At 39.6% G+C, this 25,019-nt stretch overlaps 1 protein-coding gene across 3 annotated transcripts in view; it reads left to right on the forward strand.

Moving 5' to 3' along the window:
* LOC306962948 (ecto-NOX disulfide-thiol exchanger 2-like) overlaps nucleotides 1-3,540 on the forward strand; it is a 59,919-nt gene extending 56,379 nt beyond the window's left edge. The window contains exons 11-15 of one of the 3 annotated variants that reach the window (XM_079556335.1): nucleotides 343-492; nucleotides 1,015-1,074; nucleotides 1,481-1,589; nucleotides 1,990-2,075; nucleotides 2,869-3,540. In XM_079556335.1, coding sequence (XP_079412461.1) covers nucleotides 343-492; nucleotides 1,015-1,074; nucleotides 1,481-1,589; nucleotides 1,990-2,075; nucleotides 2,869-3,000 — 537 coding nt within the window. In that variant the 3' untranslated portion in view covers nucleotides 3,001-3,540. Of the gene's footprint in view, nucleotides 1-342; nucleotides 497-1,014; nucleotides 1,075-1,480; nucleotides 1,590-1,989; nucleotides 2,076-2,868 lie in introns of those variants that run through there. The other 2 variants (XM_079556336.1, XM_079556337.1) reach the window with 2 other exon arrangements.
* Nucleotides 3,541-25,019: the final 21,479 nt, after the last annotated feature.

A 25,019-nucleotide genomic window follows, 5' to 3' on the forward strand; every position in this document is an offset into this window, starting at 1 on the left:
TCGCAGGTGGCGGAGGCGAATGGCACATATAGCGCCGCCACTCGGAAAATAATTCGCCAAGAGCCTGCGCCGCCCCGTGCGCCGCCACAAGATCTGGCCCATATTGTCTTTACAGATTAAGCATGAGTCTCTGTATCTTAAAGAGATTTTCTGCTGCTGATGATTTATTCTGTGTTACGTGGGCAGATGAATGCTGCATTTTTTATTCTTTATTTTTTTTATATCGTCAAAGACTCCACTGCTCCAGGGATTTGAGAGACTAATAATGAAAAAGCTGTCACATTGCAAGGACTTGAATTCTAATATATTTTCAAAACATACTGAATGTTTTTATCTTTTCAGCAACTGTTAAAAATGCGGGAAGAGTTAAAGCGTCGGGAGTCGGAGCTGGAGAAGAATTTGGAGGACAAACAGCAGCTGAACAAAGAGGTCCAGACTTTGAGGGAAGGTCTTCAAAAGCTGCAGAGACTGAAAAACACAGAGGGAGCGCCGGTGGGTCTTAAAAAGTCATTCTTTCTGTCTGAGACCAAGCACATCAATTATTTTAATGTACACATTGTGTGAATGAAAGAATACTTTTTGTATGGATTGTGTTTTTTAAATGTTTTCAGTGCTCATTTTATAGCATGTAAATAATGTTTTACATCTCTTTAGAAAAGCTCTTGTGAATGTCCTTATAGTATTGAATTAGAACATATCATGGCCACAGTAAGTCAGTCACTGGTTTGTTTGCAGTTTCCCTATTCTATACAATACAATACATAATATAAATACTTTCATTAACAGAGACGATTCTTATTCCTCACACAAGTCAACAATGCACTGTGGAGGATCTAGCGACTTCTAATATAAAGCAGCAACTGTGTAATATATACCCAAACGTTTCCTGTCTTAAAGCATAAACAAAAAAAGGGGCATGGCTGAAAATAAACATCCGTCTGTCTGTGAAGGCCTAAATAAGCAGTTTGCTCGTGTCACAGTCTCTCTCCCTCATATGTTTGTAATGTGGCGCAGCAGGATACGCCGCTGAAAGATGACGGAGGCACCGCGGAGGAGAGCACGGATCAAACCAGCGTAAGTTTCCCTCTGAACGCTCCTTCTCCTCCGGCCAATACGGGCCGATTCAGTTTAACCACAGATTAAAACTCTCCAACACAACGGGACATCCATACATAGTCACGCAACAAAGCAGTAAAGCCACACATGCTGGCAGAACAAGAAATCTCCTGCTAGTTTCGTCTTCTTGCCTGCAGTCATTCATCCTGATGCGTTCCTCTCACACTGTCTTTGCTTGCATTTGCTTCTGTTGTTTACCAATGTAGCTGCTGGCTGCAAATTCCCCTCATTATCTTCAGCCTGTTTATGCCACTGCGAAATCCTCGGCATGCCTTCAAAGTTGCTTACTAAAAATATCACAAATAGAGGCACCCGTACTTTAATTCAAGTAATAATGATGCGATTGTGCGTCTGTGCATTGCAGGAAACGTGTGTTGTGTCCACAGTAGTGTCCTGCAGTCAGGAGAAAGAGGCTCCAACAGAGAGGAGTCCGCAGAGCCCGGTCCAGTCAGAGCGAGAGGCCCTGCTAGTCGGTGAGAGTCCAACACATGGCAGCAATAGTATACATTTATACCTCATCATTCAGATCCGTCCGATTGTTATGCTGTTACTCTGCTACCATTTTTGTGTGTGTGTGTGTGTGTGTGTGTGTGCGTGGATGGATGGGGGTTCAATTGTGTCTCTGTTGATTTGATATTGGTTCATAAAGTGTTTGACGTCGAGAAGATGTCTCCAGAGCTGCTGCAGATGTTTTGAGTTGAGGGAGCACAGCTTTGATCAGATACCAGAGCATCAAAGCGGTCATCAAACCCTCACTAATTACACTCCGAGGAACAGCACACATACACCACACTGTCTGTGTCTGTGCTGTTAGTGGACGCTTCTAACCGTGCAGCATGACTTCTCTCTGATTTGTGCTTTTGTGTCACCCAGGAATCATGTCCACGTTTCTGCACGTTCACCCGTTCGGAGCCAGCCTGGAGTACATCTGTTCTTACCTGCAGCGTTTGGACTCCAAGGTAACAGGCTTAAATGAATGCCCTCCATTACGTGCACACTGACTGCTGACATTATTACTGGTTTCCTGCATCATTTGTGCGGCTCCTTCAGAAAATGTCTGTTGTGATATTGGGCTATATTTTTTTTTTAAACTGATTTGATCAATGCAAGCAGTCCACAAATTAGAAACCTTTTAATTTTTATAGATATACTGTATTTCACCTTGACTCCTGAACCCTTCTCCTTCATGAATCCTCAGACACTTTTAGCTTCCACTCTGTCTCTGAGCACAGCCATTTATCCCCATCTTTGTGAGGAGGCAGGTCTTCCTGCCACTTACAAGCTTTCAAAGTGCCAACTTTCAATGTCACCCCAAGATAGTGACAGTAATGGCCATTTCAGCTTTCCTTTACTGCTGGACTTTTGGAGGCTGGTGCCGTGTCTGCCATATACAAGTCACAATAATGAAGCGTCATCTGCACAACAATAACTGAAGTTGACTCAAGAAAATGTACTTTATTTATTGATTTATTGTGATTACTACGTGTGCATGAAATAGAACATCACATGATTGAAACATTTATTTTGTGACCTAATGTTACCTATAATCAGAAATAATTTGTAATATACAAGAATAACTACTTTGAATGAAATGGTCCTGTCTCCATGGTGGATAACAAGACTCCCAGTCACCAGTAATGTTAAGGTTTTTGTTGATTCTCGAATTACATTTAGATCCCATTCATGGTTTGTTCTTTTGTTGTTTCAATCCAGAAGTTTATATCTAGTAACAGTATGTTTGTGTGTTGACAGATCAGCACCAGTGAAGTGGAGGCTCTGCTCTCTCGACTGCCCTGCACGTTCAGACAGGAGCTGAGTGGAGTGGGAGCCAGTTTAGAGAAACGATGGAACTTCTGTGGATTTCAGGGCATTTACAGTTTATAGACTCCAGAGAGACATGTGGCTGTATTCTCATGTTAAAGACTGACCAAAGTGGACATCCTGCGGCGGAAAATGATTGTGGGCATCATCCTCTCTAAATTCAAACCTCTTGTTTCAATGTTTATGTAATTTGTAAAACTAAATAAATGAATTTAATTATTGTTGACTGATTCACTGAAGAACCCCACCACAAGCCATTCACCCCGTTCACTCTTCCTTCAGATTTTACTGTTGATCAAAGTCATACATTCTCTGTAATTTTCTGTAATGCGACCCTATCATCTGGCATTTTAATTCCTTTGCTATCATCTACCAACCTGTGAAAGGGTCTCTCTAAATTGCCCCCCTGGAACGAATCAAATGGTGGATTTAAGCCGTCCAAGTAACTGGCCTCTTATCTCCTGGGTTCCAATGTGGCGGAAGATAAATGATTAAATATCAGAAATGTCTGAAAACAGTGGCCCATGGGATATCTTGGTCAACCTCAAAGTAACATCCAAAAGTTGTATCATATTTTAGACTTTTGTGTGTAGACTATGTGATTTTTAATAAACATATTTTTTTACAACATGGTTTTCTCACTTATTTCACTTATTTCTTCACAAAACACTATGATTCAAACTGTGTCCAGAAGGCTCCGAAATACTGTATCTATACTCCTGCTTAACCAAACCTCTAAATCCACCTCAGCACCACAGAAACCAAATGTATATTCAGTTCAGTTTGTTTGGGCCACCACCAGTCCAAAAACAGCTTTAAAGTTGCCCAACACTATTTATAAAGTGCATCAGCGGGCCCAGTCTAGTCTGCCCGTACAATGGATGTGATTATGGATATGAAATATGCACATGCACATGGGAAGAGGAGTTCTAGGGCCAGAGCAGGCAGGAACTCACATATGCACCTTTTCTCCCGCATCCTCCAGCTGTGTGTTCCATTTAAAAGGACAGCTTATACACATCACACTAAACATTGTTAGTGATTCTGCTCTTTAATCTAACCAAGAAGCTCACACACTGTCTCATATAGGGAAGACTTTTTGGCTCTGTCATTCCCCCTTCTGAATTGAAACACTTTGTTTCCACCATTTCCTGTCAGTAAAACCAAAAAATCAGGTTAGAAATCTCGGAGTAATCATGGACTCAGACCTGAACTTAAACAGCCACATCAAAGCAATAACATCAGCAGCTTTTTACCATCTGAAAAACATAGCTAAGATCAGAGGAATAGTGTCAAAACCAGACTTAGAGAGACTTATCCATGCATTTGTCTCCAGCAGGTTAGACTACTGTAACGGCCTACTCACTGGCCTCTCTAAACAAGCTATCAGAGCTGCAGTACATCCAGAACGCTGCTGCTCGAGTCCTGACAAGAACCAGGAAATACCATATTAGTCCAGTGCTCCGGTCTCTGCACTGGCTTCCTGTCACTCAGAGAATAGAATTTAAAACAGCTCTGCTTGTCTACAAGTCTTTTCATGGTTTAGCTCCAAAGTACATCTCTGACATGTTAGAGCCGTATGAACCATCTCGGGCCCTGAAAACCTCAGGGAGGGGCCTCCTGGTGGTTCCCAGAGTCAATAATAAACACGGTGAGGCTGTGTTTCAGTTTCATGCAGCTAAAATCTGGAACAGTCTTCATGAGGATGTGAGACAAGCCTCAACTCTGACAATGTTCAAATCCAGGCTGAAAACAGTTCTTTTTACCAATGCATATGACTGAAAGTATTTTATCTGCACTCTCGCCTTTTACTGTAATTGATTAATTTTATGTTGACGTTTTTATTGATTCTATTTGTTTTCTTGTATTTATGCAACTGTGAAGCACTTTGAATTGCCTCGTGTATGAATTGTGCTCTACAAATAAACTTGCCTTGCCTTGCCATGGTCATTTCCATCACGCAGACTTATTAGTGTCACATGATAGAGAGCAGTCATGTGCACCTCGGGAGCTACACAAAAACAAAAATCCAAAAAGTATGTTTCAGTTTTTAGTAGATGTAGCAAAAAGTCTGCATTTCAGTGAGCTGGCCAGCTGTGGCTACATGGATTTGCAGGTAGAAAAATCTTGTAAACTTTATCAACCTTGATAATGCTTTAAAAAAAAGATATTAATTTGATGTTTTGGATAAATATGTGACTGAAATTGGAAAAGCACAAAGCAGATATGAGACGACAATGTGGATCTAGAAAAATCACTGATGAAAAAAAGACATTAGTGTTGACATTATTTACACTTAATGCTGTATGTGATGCTATTCATATATTATTCAACATCCAAAATAATGCCTCTAAACACAGAAGTGATGTTTGCTTAATATGCAGACATTATACAGTGTTTGAATGATTGCAGCAGGCGCCTTACCTTGTTCACAAATCCAACGGCTGATTACAAACTCATTTGCATTAGGACCTTTGCAATCAAACACTGCATCATGCTCAAAATCAGCCATGACCCCATTAAACAATGTATTCCGTATAATTAACTTGACTCTTGTCTCTGGCCATATTTTTAAAGGGAAGAACAAAACACTGTCAGGAGATTGAATAATGAGACAACACTGACCTCAATTTCCTGTCCAAACAAAGCATTCAAACATGAGCTAAACTTTAATCAGAATTCCATTGTCAGATCAAGACCTCTCCAAGACCCCACGACCCCATTTACACACTATTTCAACAGAATGTTTTACAGCAAAGGATACAAAGATAATCAGAAATACTTATGATGCCATTTTCTCCCAACTCAGGGATGGGCAACTCCACTAGCTTTAATCCTTGGACAAAATGTGTATTGTTTGCAAGTTGAGGGCGACAGCGGCGCAGACGGTAGAGCGGGTCGTCTCATGATCGGAAGGTGGGGGGGGTTGAATCCCACCTCTTGAAGGTGCAGACTGTTGTTGTGTCCTTTGGCAATACACTTCACCCACGTTGCCCCCAGTGTTTGCATACATTGGTGTATGAATGAGAGTATGAATGGGTGAGTGAATCCTTGCTGTAAAGCGCTTTTTGTGCCTAATGTAGGTGGAAAAGCACTATATAAGTTGCGACCATTTACCATTGGTGTTGCAATATTTAGATTTTTGTATTTTCTATTATAACACTGGAGAGCAGACAGGTCTGACAGCTCCAGTTCTGTATTGTTGAAATGCTTTCTACATCGCACAAGGGTAATTAAATCTGAGTTCACTGGGTATACTGGAATCGATTAGCTAAACTTCTTTCATATATTTAGACACATGTCCTTGAAGTACAAGGACATGTGTCCTGGGAATTACCACAGCATGCAACTGCATCTGAAAGCACATGTTTCCCTGTAAGCATAGTTGCATGGTATATAGCAGAGACTGGCTATATATTATGTGGATACCTGTGTTTCAAAAGGACCCATACTGTAGGCCTACACACTAATGTTTTGCATTAATTTTGCATTTCGTAAGGAATGAAAAAATAGAAATACAGTTTTAACAGTTGCTGCATAATCATATAGCCCAAAGTAAAATTCAAAAACCCTTTTTTCGTGTGTAATGGGAGTTACTCTGTTTTGATCTGCGCTAATTTCATTGAAGTCCATTTAATGAGGCCTTTAAATGCATTAAGCCGCTGTGTTTATTGCCTCTCTCGTGTTTACAGGTTAAATGTTGACTGAGGGCATATTGACTCTTCAGTCCACCTCAGATTAGATAATCTGATCAGTGGTATCACAGATGCTCCTCATTTTAAATCCCATTTGAGTTCCATGTTAGTTTTGGCCAATCTTCAACTCATCAAGATGCTAAGTAGAGCAAGATTAGATATTGCATAATCATTATATCGCTGTTGAATTAATTGTAGCAGCTGCAATTTTTATGAAAATTTGGCAAGGGATCTTGGTGGACTTGAGGAGTCACACAGAGTCCATGTGCCGCAAACTGATTTTTTTTGTAAAGAATTTAACATCAGCCCACACCACACAGTATCAGCTAGCTCCTAGTTTGCATTTGTGTCGCAGACAGGAACATGGTGAACAAGCTTATCAAAAAGTGGTCATATCAGATTCCCAACAGTCCAACAAGTGGCCATGGGAAGAATGCTCTCAAGACTCAAGGCCATCATCAAGACACAAGGCCAGTAACCCCTCTCGCCCCCTTCATGTCCTGGAGGTGATCAACAGCAGCAGCATTAGTCGCAGACTGATGGCACCAATTTCCAAGTCAGAGCTTTTCAGAAAGACCTTCTTTCCAGCATCTATTCAATGCACAGCGATAATGAAGTTCACCTTTGTCCTTTTATATGTGTGAATGAAAGATGAATGAATGTGATGAGCTGCTGCAACAGTGCAATTTCCTGTAAAGAATCAATAACAGTATCTATCTACCTTGCTTAAGGTGGGCATGCACATGGGTTTTAAATCTGCTTTTGGACCCCTCAGCTGTGATATTTCATGTTTTAAAACTTAAAATAATTTATCTGTGTAAAGGAGGGACACATTATCACCTAGGACAGTGTCGGAATGCAACTCATAACATATTTGGCTGGAGCGCCCTCTCCAGCCTGCAGTGGCTATTGAAACGGAAAATTCTAGCTTTCATTTTTAGCTAACAGCATGCTAACAAATCAAACATGTTTGATTTGCTCAGATCAGTTCGGGGGATGGTTCATGGTGGTGGACACTTCCATGGTCTATATTTCCTAAACATGCATGAATGAAGTAAAATGCTACTGTGTGAGTGGGACTATTGAGTTATGAAAGTTACTTGTTTTGCCACTCAGTTTGGAATGACTAAAACAACGTCTAGAGTAAAAACTAAATTTGTGTGACTGTCGTACTTCCATCTGAACGCTGGTGTATTTACTGTGTATGTTTAGGATAATCCCATTACCATCAGCAGCACGGCATCTGCTACTCTTCCTGGGGTCAGGTCACAATACATGCATTTCATTGCGCGTTGATCATCACAGTTCTTCGTACTGTATATGATGTATTATAGACCACTGTTATCACTCTGGGCAGTTCCAGAGGCGCAACATAAAAGTGCATTTGAGAAATACAGTACCATCAAAGAAACCTCTAGTCGTCTATCCACCCACACAAGACCATGCTCCAGGTTCAGAGCAAAGACTTCAGTGAGGATAAAGTGCACTATAGTCTATTTCTGTGTGGGCTTTTTATCATGTTGCACTGCTGCACATCACCACATCACGCTGCATGCCGGTAAATTAAAACAATGATATGACTTGCAGTTCATTTGCACCTTCATGGCCAAAGTGCATAACAGTCCTTAATGGTAAAGGGCACTTTATTGTTCTATAAATTACAAACTCAGCAAGATGTCCATGGTTATCCAAAAAATACGTAAATCAAAACACCCACCTTAATAAAACAACCAATTTCAGTTCCAAAATTATGAACAAGCAAAGATATTTGTAAATTATACTTTTGCTTTTATTTTCATCATTCTTCATCGTGCTGACACTAAAGGCTCATTCATACTTCACAAGACACAAGAAATTCTTGTTCTTGTGTAGCATGCATGAGCCTTAAGTCTGGATCGCCGTGATTTTTTTTTTTTTTTTTTCATTTGTCAACCAACACAGAACAAGGAACACAGGTACTAAGACTAACTGTGCTTTTGTTTCCTTCATTGTGTCTGTATCAGGCTATAGCACTCTCAACACTTTATAAATACTAAGTTTCTATAGGCTAAGTTGGGTCTTTTTCCAAAACATTGATAGTTCGCAAAGATTTTCCTGAACACAGCATGTGGTGAAATGCGTCCTTCAAATTAAACAACACATCAAGAGACAAGATCTATAATTTCATTTTTGCCTGCACTCGCTTTATCTCAGTTTGTCCCCACAGGTGCAAATGAACACGAGAAGAACATAAGCTTCCCTCAAACCGGATGTATTTCTTTACATTTTAAAAACAAATAAATGAATGACACATCTTAATGGTGCACTCCTGACATCGCATGATTTCAAAAAGCTTTGGCCAAATGCAATTCCAAAAACAGCAGTGTTGTGTGAGGAAGTGTCAGTTTCTCGTGTCATCAAAGTGCTTCGGAAATGTCCAAATGCTGTGATACTAGCAGCAGCATACGCTTTTCTGTATTTTATATTCATTAGCCGTGCCAACCGAGCGGGGGGAAAACAGACAGACGTAGCGGATAAAAATGCAGCTCTAATTGATTCTACAAATACAATAAGAAACTCGTGAACACAAAGCTTTGAGTTAAGTATAAAATGTAATGACAGTTTTCTAAATCACTTTTATTTCACCAACAATTAGCATAGCAAACAGCAAATCCAAATAAAGCACTCTTTATGTTGCAGTCAGTGATGACAACATGAGTTTTGACGCTCAACTGCTCCCCAAAGTGCAAGACTTTGACAATTATAATGTTTTTTATAATGTTTTAGCATTGACTGACATGCGTATGCAGTTCTTGTAGTCTCCAGTCTCCACAAACAGTTCATCAGCTGAGACTTGACCGGTACATGACAAACCTGGCTGTCTGACCTCTGCTCTCTCAGGTGAAAATAGAAAACAAACATGGCCGACACCATCATCTGTCACACAGCTCCGCCTCCTGACACCAGCTGCTTTCTGGACTGTATACAGTGAAGGCTCAGGTGGCTCTGCACTGCAAACACATCTTACTGTCCCAATTCCATTCTCTCTTATAGCTGCATGACCTAAATTATCCCATTTTCACTCATTTCATTTCATTTATTTATTCATTTGAGCAAAAAAAGTATGCCAACATTTACAGAAAGAAAAAATACAAAACAAGACTTTGTGCTCAAAAGGAGTAGGAAGAAGTTCAAAGAACTTATAGTAAACCTACCCCTTATCTCTCATTCAAGTAATCATCACATTAATTTTCCGCTAGACTCATGCAGGAAACCGATGCATGAGTCTGGGCTTACATGTTGATATACATTGTTTATGATAGTACAAAATGTCAAAGAATTTCATCATTTACAGTCTACCAAAAAAAAAAAAACGTGAAAACCGTGAAAGTTTTAAGTTGTAAAATTTGTCTTATAGCTGCAGCCCAAATGTGTTTCTAGTGCTCACAGACCCAGTGGGGAATTTCATACATGTTGAAATACCATATGGTGTTCCATCTAAGACCAATTTCATTTTTTTATTTGTGTTGTCTGTGCATGAAAGGTTTTTCAAATCACTGTGCACATACAACAAGGGCATGGCTAAAAAGAAGAGTATGAATAATCAGAAAACATGAAAAGAAACAACTATTGACACAGAAGGTGAAATGGTGCTTTGAAGTTGTGTTTAAACTGGCTATGAAGCAAGCTTTGACGAACCAAATGGACACACAAGCTGCTGATATGGGCGTCATCCAAAGTAAAATGTCATGCAGGGAAAACATTTCTATGTTTGTCCTTCACCAGTTGAAATAATATTGCATACGTCTTTATGTGAGTTCTGTTCTATTTAATGGATAGATCTTTAAAACTGAAAGAGATGCATGCATAATGCGGGGAAAGAAAAACAAATATATGTATATAAATACACATGCACACACATACTGTGACTTGGGAATTTTGGGTAGATGCATGCACAATAATTCTGCCAACCACAATTCATAAAATGTACAAATGCTCATACTTACCAGGTGCTCGACATCTGGTAAGTGTAGCCTGGCACGAGCCAGACTGGTATTGTGCGATTTGAAGTTAGCTGACTCCGGCAAAAATAAAGCAGAGCCAATCACAGCACGGTAGGTGGGAGTTAACGGTGTGTCATCTTCTGTACTAGGCTTTCCCATGAAACAAACCAGTGCTTCTCCCGTAACCAAAACAGTGAAGATGGCGGCCGCGACACAGTAATCTTTTACCAGTGCTCTTTCTTCTGTTGTAAATAAGCTGGACTTGTCCTTGTAAAGCTACAGCAAGAAGCTGCTCTGAGGGCTTTCACCAGAACACTTACTCGACTGCGTGCCATGATTGTTTGTTGACTACAAACAATCATGGCACGCAGGTTATTAATTATAATATCTAGGACAAAGCCAGGAACGAAAAGTGCTGTTCAAAATCCAGGACAAGATCCATAGTAAAGTCCACTTAAAAGTCCACAAGAAAAACTGTCCATGACAAAGTCCAGAAAAAAGTCCTGTTCAAGTCCAGTAGGACTTGAGTGCAGGAAAACCTTCAGGAAAAGGTACACATAAAAGTGCAACAGGAAAAGGTTCAGGACAAGATCGCCTATGTTGAGATTTGAATCCAGGAGACAGTTCAGACTCAATCCTTGCATTTGTTTCTCACATGACATATTGTGGAATACATCAAAAGCTGCATTGAGCAAATGACTTTCTTAAAACCAAAATTAATTGTGTTGTTAACACTGCTGGGAATACAGTCACACCACACAGGAGTCCTGTATATGTTGATGTTCGGCCAAAGTAATTCTTGTTGCTATTTTTTTTTTTTGTAATTGTCTAAAAAAGTGATCCATCACGTTTGTGGTAGTGCTGACCACAATGTCTCCCAAGACTTTCAAAGCATACACACATTTTGGTCAGTGTGCTGACCAAACAAACACACTGCAGAACTTCCACTTCCACAAGTTCAGCAAAGTCAACTTTCAAACAGAGCACCCTTTGAGCACGCACACACAGTCTTTCATTGCCTCTAAATAACTTATCATTAAAGTGTGTGTATTTATATGTCAAGTCTCTAAACAGAAAACAAGCAAAGCATTTGAGCAAGTAATACATGGAAAATTACCAGGAGTGTTTGATATAATGTGTGTTCTCTTGTATTTTTCAACATTCTGCAACACCACAGGTCTTGTTTAATCTGTACCTGAGCTAAAATTCTTTAAAATTCTGCAAGAAATATAGCAGAAGTAGAATATATTGTCACTCCTACCCTTTTGTCACACCTAGCTATTATGGCACGAGTTTATCTATAATAGAAAACGCTATCTCAATGGCCGTCGCCTGGGCGCCGCCATGTTTATTTCCCATACCGACTTTGAAGCTAAGCAGGGACGGGCCTGGTTAGGACTGGGATGGGAGACCGTTTGGGAACACCAGGAAGCCTGGCGAGAGTAGTGAGTGTGTGCGTGGTTGGTGGTGAGGGCTCATGTGCGCATAATTGTTCAGCAACTTTGAGCGTCTGGAAAAGCGCTATATAAGACTAATGCATTATTACTATTATTATTATTATTATTACATCCGCGGCCGGCCCCCACGTGACGGTCCCACCAGCCGCGGGCATTGACCACGGGTCCATATGGACCGCGGTGCTGCTGTCCGAGGACAACCCGCCGTCACAACAACGCCAGTGCACGAGATCTGACTGCCGTGCGTGTGCGCGCATCCAAAGAGGGCGGTGTGTGCGTATGTGTGTGCGTGTGCGCGCGCGTGTGCGTGTGCGCGTGTATGTGTGCGCGCGCATCCTAACAGGGCGATGTGTGTCATCGTCACTCACCGCTAACCTGCAGACGCTCCGCACAGGTACAGTTACATCCTCCAAAACACATCTGCGCGTCTTTGTTTAAGTCTCTCCTGCAGTGACCGAGGCTGTGGTTCATTATAGATCCAGGCAGTATTCCGTCTCTAAAGCTTTGTCTCCGAAAAACAGTACACGCAAAACATTGCCCAAAAGCCTCTAATCAAACGCGCTGCTCCGACTGATATCCTCCGTGTGAGTAAAAGCGAAAATGAAACTACAACTTAACGAGCGCATGGCCTGCACTGCGTAGTTTTTTTCTTTTTTTTTTCTTTTGCTGCTGTACCATTTGTTTTCTATTTTGCTTTCACGTATTGTGAGCCCAGAGGTTCATTTTATTCTAAAGCAGCTTTGAACGCATTGCCAATTTTATTGTAAAGTTATAAATACTGTCTAACAACGATCATTAGGCTATTTCATTTCAAAACCTACTTATTATTTTTTTGATTGCACACTACCGTGATGCACCAAACCACGGGTCCTGCACCGTGAACCAAACCGTTAGAGCTGAACCCCTAATATTTATCCATAATTATTCCACTGTCTCTTGAATTCTATTCCCTGAGTTTAGCCAACATATTGTCGTTGTAGTTTATAAGACAAGAGCACGGGTGCATCAAACACTCCAATTGCAGATTGTTTGAACTTATTTTTAGCATTCATTATTTTAAACATTTTTAGTGGCCATAGTTTTTGGACTGGGTTGGGAACCACTGGTCTACAGCTGTACTGTGTGACGGGTTGGACATTTCTTTGTAATCACTCATAATCTCAGAATATCAAATGTGGAGACTAGCGAGGCCCGGCCGAAGGCCGGGTCTCAGCTAGTATCTAAATAAAATACAACAGTTACTTTTTCAGTCTTTGCTCATCAACACCATCACTGTACTCACTCAGTAGTACGTATATCATTTACATTTTTACCTTGATACAAGCCATTTATTTCTCAAAATGGAGCAAGGAGCAGGGGAAAAAATTTCCTCCCACAATATGTGATCATCTTTTATTTAGCAGCACCCTTTGGCCATTGATAACTGTACTGGCAGAACTCCAGTATCAGACTGCACATAAATAAAAGTCGTGTTGTAGAAAGGTTTTAAAGAGCCAGGAGACTGCAGCTTTCCACCTTGGAGCTGCAAAATAATCTATAACCAGTTTACTAGGACGGAGCCTTGGAGTCTCACAGCAGAAAGGCAGTATCAGGATCTTCCACTATCAAGAGTCACTGCTATCACAATGCTGCGAGCTGTTCATCTTCTAAGATATTGTTAAAAGTGAAGAAAATGAGGCCTAAATAAGGGTCCAAAAAAACCTGTCTTTGCTGTGAGCGACTTGGGAGTAGCACGCCTCAAGCCATCTCCATGGAGTTGTTTTTGACTAAAGGTTAGGTCCACATCCAAATCCATTCTTTGCAAAAAATAGCTTTTTCAGCGTCTCGCTGGTCATTATATTTTTTTTCTTTCAACATGGTAGTTTTTTGTAGTATAATCCAAAATGTTACATACTGTGCTTTAATAATTCAATGTGAAGTTATCATTCTGACAATGAGTAAAACATCCTAATATACGGTGCAAAGGTATGTAATACAAGCCAATCAGCACCAAAGCTGGTATCAACACTGATCAACAACTGTCAAAGCAATGGCTAATGGAGACAAACAAACAAACAATATATCGTCCTATCCCTAGAACAGAACAGCTCACATCTGAAACTGGTTATACCACATCATAAGAACATGGCAAGAGCATGGGTTTACTGCCCATTTCCTTCTACAACAATGGAAAGCCAACCACCAAGCATTTAAAGCAGTCAGCACCTCTCACACACACCAGTTAACAAGGTGAACTCTCCGTGTGTGTGTGTGTTCAGTGTGAATCTCTAAAGGTCAGAGAGAAGACCCCTTTTAGCTATTCAGAAGCTCTTGGGGGAAGAGAGTCAAAAATGGTCAGGATTATGACAAGGCATAAGGATTACAGCTGATGAAAGGATATGAAGCTAAAATGCTTATCTCTTAGTCACTTGCGATGAACTCCTATTGCTTTCCTATCTCCAGTGGTTTGCTTTTGATCTCAAGAGGCGCATAACCAAGTCTCATCCTCCAATTTCCTATTTCAACATTGTTTCAGCTGCACGTAATCTCCTTTTATCTCAACGCTGCCCACGCAAGTCTGCCTGCTATTGATCTGAGGCACTTCCATACATCTGAACATGTTCGTTTTCCTCTTTTCCTGCATCTGCCATTACGTACGGGGCTGCTGCATCAGTAGATGAAAAATGAAAATGGACAGATGATCCAAGCAACATTTAACTATTATCCACGACAATTAGTAACATGGTCTTTTCCCCAGCTTGCTATAGGGAGTTCTACATCTCTCCTTTATTTGGTTAATCAAATGTGAAGCAATCAGGTGATCTTCATAGATATTCTCACAGACTACATACAGTTAGCCTCTGTAAAATGTTTGTGTGACTTTAAAGGTTTGCCAACAACAAAAACGTTATCTTCTAAACTAATTTAATTTGATTAATATTAGTGGACTTTATTTTTACTTGTGTATTTTGAAGAATTGTTATGAGAATAATTACCGCGCAGTGGCAGACTAGGGTCACAGTGTTCTCCTTTTTCTTTCAGAGCGTCAGCATCATTGTCTCTTTGTTAAATTCCACAAATCCAGCTGGAAAGGGACAATTGATCAATCACCCTCTTTTTATCTCAACTTAGGCCCAGGTTGAGTTCGGCTCCTGCACACAGGTAGGTGTTCATTACACTTTGCTAATGCCACAGTGAGTAATGGCTTACAACACAGGAGCAGGAGGTCGGATGTCCAACTCTCCTTTTGTGAGTGTAATTGGTCACTAGCTATAGAGCCTGCTAACTAAAGGCTCACAGCCGGTCATGCCACATTCTGCTGGGTTGCTTTTGTTGGTGCCATGGAGCTAACTGGTGGAAACATTGCTGTCCATCTATGCCAACAACTACGGCCACTATCAATCAGTCACTCAAACACCACATTGTATTGCTCAATGACACTACAACAGTATGCAATGGAAACTGTTAATAAACTGCCAACCCCCTCCTGGCGACCCCTCAGGTTACATTGGCTCAAGTCATTGTCCATCATAACTGTTTATTATATCTGAAAGAGTGAGATTTGTGTGAATCAAAATGAACTGCTCTGAACTGTGAAGCACCTACCATCTGTGCTCCTCGTCAACAGTCCCCAGCCACATGCTTCTGTGCATTTAGTTTCAGTCTGCAAGAAAGTCCTTCCAGGCCTGATTTGCACAGGCCACAGAGACAGTGTGCAAATGAATTAAAAGCACAAAGAAGTAGAACATTTACAATTTATTCATTGTAAATACAATACAGGAACTCAAAAGAAAAGCACACAAATTATGAACAAAACATGCAAAAGTACACACAAAATAAACAAACCACCAGGTTCACAAACTATGGATTTTTTCCCCCGGTTCAATCGTGCAGCATAAAACATAAAACATTTAACTCTGATAAATAATTCACCATAAAAAACTTTAAAACTGTAAGTCTATAAGTGCATGCATAAAGCAGATAAAGATAAAATATGATCAAGACAATTTGACACAGAACAACAGCCTGAATGTATTTACAGATGTACAGGTGCATTAAGTGGTGAGAATTCAACTTTGCTTACTACAGCAACCTTTAAACGTCTCCTTGACCTTATTTCTCAGCTTTATTTACAAAGTAAACCTAAACAGTAAAGTCCAGTATTTATCAGTAAGAAGTCAATACACCGTTCCTGGTTTTATTTTCTGTACTTACTGCTTCATAAATCACTGGACTCCTTACTAATGGTTCACATATCTGCAGATCAGGTGAAGAACACCTCAGAGAAAAAGAAACTGAAAAGAGAAAGGAAGTCAGTATCTAATCATGATAATTATTATTAAATACTATTAGTACGATGAAGAATGAAATGATATAGAAAATGCATGGATTCAGTCTGATTATGTTGCATGATTTTGTGTGCACTCTACACATGGAGGAGTCACATTCATTGACTGGCTGGTTTATTGGTGGAAAGCTTTGCAGAAGTAAGGCCTGCAATGATTTCCTTAACACTAGAGTACTATACATAAGGCTGATCACTGCCAGCACCGATGGCTCAATTCCAGGGGCAAAATACAATCAGCTCCAGCATTGACCAGCTGTCTGTCTGAGAGATGAGACAGAGGCAGCGAGATGGGGGTTGTTCAGTGAGACAGAACTATTTAACTCAAATGAACCCCCTTTGTGCAAGCATTTATAACCTCTTGTTGTAAACCGCATTGAATTCAATTGGTCAATGTCATTTGGAGAAGGAAGGGGCTTATGATCTGATTTGACTAACAGGGCTTATTCACCCATGCACATCTGGAGACAAAATCTGGTTATGCTTCCAACTGGGATAATGGTGGCAGAAAGATATTGACATAAAATTAGAACATACCACATAACCTATATCCAAAGTGGACTTTTCGTGAGCCATACAAACAACATAATATCCTGTCTCCGTGTGGTCTCATTATTTACGTATTTTAGACCTCAGCAAACATGTGCAATGCATGTGAGGCATCAGTTTGTCAGTCAACACTCAAATGCTCTATGTTTGTCTTTCTTATCTTGCAGCACTAAATTCTGGTACAGTTTAAGTCAGAGTGCCGTATTTCCCTCAGAATAGACTAACCCTTTATTAGATTTTCACCATTTGCAGAATCTTAATGACTGTGAGAGGCTTTACCGGTAATCCAGAAACAATGATTGTAAGATTAGATTGTTTACTCTGTCTCGGAGGGGCGTCTTATATTCTAGTGCAAAGAGATATATGTTTGTAGTTGTTTTGAAAGGGTTTTGGAAGTATAAAGAGAGATGAGCTTGGTGCTGTGAGATCGTGAGATTGTATTTGCATCTATGCCTATAGGTTTATCGTGATTGAAGCTCAGTGGCTGCACTGTCGTCATCAAAGATTTCCTCCCAGTCATTTGGGAAACTTTCATATTAAACTGTAAAGACTCATTGAATACTGTGTTCTGGTAGTGTATTCCCTTTTTCTCTGATATTACACCAGATGATTATTTTCTTTGTGTCATAATCTGTGGTTTTGATCCATTGTTGGTGAACCCGGGACATCGCAGCCTCATTGTCAATCAAAAATTATCTCGGCACCCCCAATAATAATGATTTACGCTATTTATAGGAGTAATTACATAAAACATCGCACAATGACTGAAGACTAAAAAAAATGTTTAAAGTCGTACATTTTTGCAAATAAATGTATTTTTGTTTTTGGTCTTTTTTTAATGCATTGTTTTCTCAATGTTTTTTTTTTTTTTTTTTACAAAGACAATAATTCTATGACTGCAAAATGATGATGATGCTAAAGTGAAGACTAAAAGACCAATGGACAACAACGATATGCAATTAGGAATTACTTAAAGGGACTAGACGGATTTTTAAAAGTTACAATTTAAAAGTTACTTTCCACCCCCTTAGTCACCACAGCTAAAAGCCTGCACTGTCACTCAAACATATCCATCGTAATGCTTAACATAGAGACTGGAGTATGACCTGAAGTGGCAGTAGCGATTAAAAAAATGAAAACTTCCATATTGTCTTTAAGCAGGTATTTAAAAAATGTCAAACTCTCCACAAGCTAAAGTAAAACTAACTTTGTACTACATAGTACGAAACTAAATTTAGCACAATATAATCTGCTTTGTAACAATCTCTCATAACTTGTTGTACATGTAGTACTTTGGAAGTAGGCAACATAATGCAATACGACCCTTAGGGTTAGGGACTTATGTCTTATTACAGTACCTCCAAACTACATCTATTGCAAGCCATAGGCACAAGTTATTACACATTGTAACATACACATATTGTACTAAATTTGGCATCAAGGGTAGTGTAATATGAAGTGTTACCAACTATAATATAACTTTTAACATTATAAACATTTCTTAAACTGTGTTCATAGGATAGATTTCATTTTTAAATGCTAAATCAAGGACTGGGACAAGGTAATTCACAACAAAAGAAGAGTATAGGCCAGTGAAGGGTTCGTCTTTTTTTATTTCTATCTTCTTTATAATTCAAGCTGCAGATGCAATGGTGAAACTATTAGGCATTCACAATTTCCTCTAAATAGCAACTCTGAAGTAGGAATACAGAAATGTGTAGATATAGTTAGAATTCATCCAAAATGCTCATTCATATTATGGTGTTGTCATAGTGAGTGAATGAATGAATAAATAAATAAATAAATAGATAAAATAAATGTCCATCATTTCGTGTGTCGTGAGTACTGTGTCAGTTTCAGCATTTGTGTTTCGTCTGTCCCCTTGGAGAGAGGGGATCTTGAAAAAACGTCAACAATAGGCACGTGTCTTCCTTTCTCTTGCCGTAGTTACCCCCGCGATCGCTTTAGTAGCGTCTTTGCGATATGTTAGCCAGAAGAAGCGAGTCACACGCCAGAGATAAAACTGGGAAAGGACTTTAAACTCCTCATATCGACTTTGGGACTGGCTTTCAAACCACTGTCAACAACCAACGTATCGGATTACACGCATTTTGAGGTATTTAAGACTTATAGGAGTTGCTTGCTCTTTTCCTTAGCTTGCTATGCTAAGCTAGCTATGAATTCTACGTAACGTACGCACGCTGAAATAATGATTCATTTTGTTTGTCGATGTTATTTAACTTTGTAGATTAAATCAATTCTGTTTATTGTGTAACTAGATATCAAGATAACCAGAACATTGCTTCCTCGATAAAGAAATGTAAAGCTACCGTGCGTGCATGTATGTGTGTGCTCAGGAGAGAGCGAGACGTTTTCCTGTTTACCTCCTATTTGTGTACACGTTCAATAAATGACACTGAAAGGAGTCAAACATTATTAAACGTTATTGTTCTACGTTCACTTTTACGTTCACTTTATGGAACTTCTATTTCGATACGCGCGTGACGTCTGTCAACAGTGCTCCTTGCATAATGATTTCTAGTCTAATGACTTAGACTAAAAAAATAATTGTCAATGTTATGCAGCTACTCACTCTTTTTGTCTGATGAATTCGGTATTCTGATTGTACTGTTCATCAAAGTGAATATTTCACTCAATTTCACTTCCTTTTCTTAGTCATTGTTTTCTTCACATTTTGTTGCGTTATGGTGACAGATTTAAACAATGAGACGGATGACTATTCAGATAGCTATTGAACCCTTTAAAACTGATAACATTACTGTTGCAGCCCTAATGCTATATCCCCCACTGTTTATCAGAACGGAAGAGCCTTAAACCTAATGTATTACTTTCTTTGGAAGGTTATTTTGATTAATATTATGAACCTTTATAAACCCCACCAGCATCAACATCTGCCAGAAGGCTGAAATACGGACTGCTTAAAAACTATACACGGGTACAAATGTTTGTATTAGTATATTTTAAGGAATATTGTAAATATAATAAGTCTAGTACGTTTGCCATTTGCATCAATTATTTCTTTATTTATGCATTTGCTATTAAATTCTCCTTTTTATTCTTGTTTTATTCACAGCAGGGTTCTCACCTGGATTTTTTTCACAGCGTAGGGACAGGCTGAAGTGGGTCCGATGGCATCCCCTGAAAATTTAGGCACCTCTTAAACACTATTTCGTGCAGCTTTTTTTTTCTTTAAATCAGGTATTATTCAGTCCCCCCCAAGCTTTCGCAGGCTTTTTTTGTGATTGTTGCGGGCTAAAATCATGCTAAAATGCCTGATTCGTGGCCAATTTTCCAAAAGTTGCAATAAAAAGTTGCAATTTCTTTCTGCTTAAATGAAAATGTAACTTTTCTTTGCATTTTACATCAGTTTTAAACAGTGAAGAGTATCTGGGAAATACTTAAAATAGGCATTATTTTAAACAGTTGTATAATGTAACGGAGCAAACAGGCACCGCTGTGAGCGCCGGTGTTCAGTCGAAATTGCACCGCTTGTTGAATTGTATGATTTATCGCTATTGCGCAAGCGTATGGCGAAGACTCCCGCTAAGTCCTTCAAGCCGTCAAACTGAGACCCTCAGTTTAATTTATTTAGTTATGATTTGCACTTTATCACGGTATTACTGATTTAATTTATAAATAATGAATTTATAATATTTATGTGAAGATTCCGAAAATGTGCACAAATAGGGTGTATAGTCGAGTGGACACCGGCATTTTGTGTTCAACTATGCTCGTTATTAAGCACATTTTCGGCATCGTTGCATATTATAAACTCAGGTGATTTCTGACTTCACCCAAATCTGATTAAATAGAGCCATGAATGGGAATCCGAGGCGAACACACGAATTGCCAAATGTTATTTCACTCATCTACATTGAGCTTCGGCTCTGGTTCAACAGAACTGTGACTCCTAAAGTTCACATAGCAAAGAAAGTACCAGCCCCTCACACAAACGGCACCGCATCACAGAGGAAAGAAGTGATCTGAATGCACACGCGGTGTTTATCTGTCAGATAAAGCCTTTATCGCCAAATAAAGATCCAGGAGCAAAGAAACGCGACTCGCGTTCGGAGCACACAGCGGTGCTTCAGTCTGAATGACGTCTTAAACCCGCAGAAGGACTTCCTACGTGAAAATATAACAAGTAAAATGGATTTAACTAATCAGAAAGTCACTTTAGTTGAGCCTAAGTTGCCGAGTTCCTGGAACAGGCCATCGATTTTTCATACTGAGATATGTTCTTACCTGAGCTCAGACGAGTTGATGCGTACCTGTCTGGTCTTTGTCCATGCCATCAGTCACGCAAAAAGACCAAAGATGTCGTCAACGTGCTCCTAAGGTGTTATTACGCCTTACAATATAGTACCCCTTTTTAAGCTTAGAAAATTGACATGTTTAATTTTGTGAAACTATGCTTGGATCGTGTAACTACACACATAACCGTATTTAAATAGGGAAAAAGTGGAAGAGCTTGATTGCTTTTAACTTCACCCCCGTTTGGGTCCATTTGAATATTCTGGGAGAGGCTATGCGAACAACATCTTTGGTCTTTGTAGGTGAGGTATGGAAAAACGGTGGCCTGTTCCTTTGAAATAGTTGCAAAGGAAATCTGGGATTATTGGAATAGTTGCAGGCTTTTGGAAAAGTTGCAATCCCTCACTGTTTTTGCGAGTTACGATCACTCACCCTGATATCATCTGACTGACATATCAGGCTGATATTTGGGTATTTTACAATATCGGTTATTGGCCGATATCATGCCGCTAGTAAAACTAAAACAAACCCACATCAGAATCACAATCACATTGTAGATTTGGATACTGTGGAAAACCCACCACGCGGTGTTGGGTTTTCCACAGAGGTGTAGAGAGAATAGAAGCCCCAGGCAAAGTCCATTCACAAACAGCGGGTACTCAGCCATCCATGCACCCACTGGGTACGAGGGGCTGGAGGTCGTCACCTGACTCCTCCCCGATGCACTTCTCTGGATAAGTTTCTTGAAGGCTTTAATAAACTGGTTTCACTCATATTGGCAAATATAATGTGGTGGAGCCATGAGTTAAAAGTATATCCTCTGCTCACTGAGAGGTGGTAAAGTGTGTCTTCTTGTGGGGGCCCAAGCCTTTGCCTGCCTTTTCAAATGGCAAGCAACACCTCAACGACAGAGCTGCAAGTGTGTGACGACAGACGGATAATCAAACCAGAACTTATTTCTGTATTTTCTCGCCAGTTTGATGTCAGACAAATGTGTCAAAAAAAAGAAGAAATCAACCACAGAATGACAAAAATCCTAAGGGCAGTTGTTGTTATGAGTATGAAATTGCTACTAGATTTGCGATTTGTGTGTTAAAATCAAGGATAATAAAGGGTAATATACAACCTACTATTCGCTTTCTCCCTGATGACATTTCTATTGATGTATTTATTTAATTTCTTATAGATCACTTTTATTACGGTATTGCGTTTGCTCTATTTTTCCCTTGAGACTGATGCTTTCGCCATGTCTATGTAAAAGGAACACAAGCCTGCGTTCACTGTTAGATGAATCCAATTTTTCCCATGACCTTAACTGTAGCTGGAATGAAAAATTCATTGCAGTTTTATATCAAAGCACAGCTCAGGGTTTCATAAAAGATTAATTTTTACCCTTACCACTGACCTTTGCCCTGGCGTTTCTGTAGCAGACTGAACAGTAGAAATTCCCTATGAAATCTGCTCCATCAGTCTGAGTGGCCAGTCATTGTGGCTTTAGCTTTAGGCTACATCTTCTCAGCTCTGACTGGACACTGATCATTTGTGATGTTTCTGAAAGGTGGGAATTAAATTAATTTCATAGCCCAGTAACTCTGCAGTGCTGGCACTGATAGGTTAGGGTGAACGACGGAGTCTATAGTTTTAGATTTCATCTGCAGCACTAATGTGTTAAGTGCAATTTCAGCTGGACTTTTTGTAACTGTCAAAGGCCTTCTTCTTCTTCTTCTTCTTCTTCTTCTTCTTCTTCTTCTTCTTCTTCTTCTTCTTCTTCTTCTTCTTCTTCTTCTTCTTCTTCTTCTTCTTCTTCTTCTTCTTCTTCTTCTTCTTCTTCTTCTTCTTCTTCTTCTTCTTCTTCTTCTTCTTCTTCTTCTTCTTCTTCTTCTTCTTCTTCTTCTTCTTCTTCTTCTTCTTCTTCTTCTTCTTCTTCTTCTTCTTCTTCTTCTTCTTCTTCTTCTTCTTCTTCTTCTTCTTCTTCTTCTTCTTCTTCTTCTTCTTCTTCTTCTTCTTCTTCTTCTTCTTCTTCTTCTTCTTCTTCTTCTTCTTCTGATGATATTGGAACTCTGAATTGATTTGCACTGATTTAACAATTCCACTGTTATTGGACTAAAATGTGGGTTTGTATTATTTTCAATGGTGTATTTGCTTGATCTTGTGCAATGTGCTTTCTAAAGAATCTGACAGGACAGAGAGCCCCACTGTGTTTTCAGACTAATAAAGACAGCACACAGACCTGAATCCTCATCGATTCTCATTACTGCTAATGTGTTCTAGTGTGCGCTCTGAGGAAGAGCGGGTGCTGCCGGAGATTGGGGTCGGTGCAGAGCAGCTCTGTTGTGACCCTGGTCAGTGAAGCGTGAGAGATTCTGTGTACATTTTTTCCACTTAAAAGCCTTTCTTATTGCCTTTTTTCTTGTGCAGCACTAATTTTATATAACATAACATGTTATGCCTTTTGACCTTTTGTTTCTCACTGTAGATGTTTGAGGATTATAACAGTGTTATGCATTCCTTTATTCCAGTGTGAGACATTAGAAAGCTTTCACCACCTCAGCTCCTTTGGGTGAGTGGTTCATGGCCATGTGAGTGCTTCCTAAAGTGTAGGGAGGAAAGTGAAATACAAATGAACTAGAATTAGGGATTACAGAGCTACAAGCATTTGTCCTTGGTTTGAGAACACTTCTGCAGCAATATTTATAGCACAGGGTAAATTCAAATTTTGATCGACCAAAATGTAAAAACTATATCCTGTAGATGCTGCGGTCTGTTAAACTTTTGTTAAACAGTGTGTGCATGCTCCATAAAAGTCATGTCTGATGGAGGACGCCTAGGAAAAAAACTTTTGGGAGCTACTTGTACTGTAGTTGTGCAGAAATTCTTTTGATCATCGCATCTATTGAAATGTTTTGATCCAACACACTTTTTAGACGGGTACATACAAGAAGTACATACAAGATAATGGGAAGAAACATGTAAACTTAATTTGATAGTTTCAGGTCCTCCTGCATGTGATGTCTTCTTGATGTCTTGTCTAAGTCTTTGCCCATTCACTTGAGCTCAGATATTTTTTTCATCTTTAAATATTCTCTGGAGTTGTGTGTTTTTGGCAGCAATTCACTCTTAATAATAACAACAACCTGTTTTCATCCAAAATGCACTGAATTACTTGCTTTCCAAGAACGTGCTTACTTTAGAAACCATCAGATGAAACTAAAATAAAGAATATGTTAGCTTTAACATGGAGATTAACTTTTGCCTAGTTTTACCTACATTAATGCTGGACAAACTATCCCTGAGTGAGTTTTCTAATGAAGATCGGGCAGCGTCTCCATCTTTGAGCAGTGAGTGACAGGCACATCTTTCTTATTTATAGGGAAAATGTACGCTTCAATTGTCATTTGACTCACTGCTTTAATGCCATGCAAGCGCACACTGCATGCCCATCCCCATGAAAACCTTTTGTTGGAAAGAAAGGCAGATGCTCCCCTTGGCGTCATCTATGCAAGTCAACAACGCTAATCAAATCAGAACATTTTCCACATCATTACTGTGAGAAAAACCATAGCCCGTAGTCACTGACTCACAGCATCCCACTCATCCAGAGCTAGTAACAAACACAAGATTTGTCAGGTCGAGCTTGTTTGGTTTCCCAAGAGTCTGGGTCATCCCTTTTTTGCTTTAAAAAAGGATTGTATTACTAGTTAGTGAGTCCAGGCCATTAGTTTTGGTCAGTGTTGCATGCTATGTTGATGGTGTTTTTATCTGTTTATTTCAGATCTCTGTATTATGTTTCTCTAAGCAC

This window comes from Gobius niger, assembly GCF_951799975.1.
Source record: "Gobius niger genome assembly, chromosome: 5".
NCBI lineage: Eukaryota > Metazoa > Chordata > Actinopteri > Gobiiformes > Gobiidae > Gobius > Gobius niger.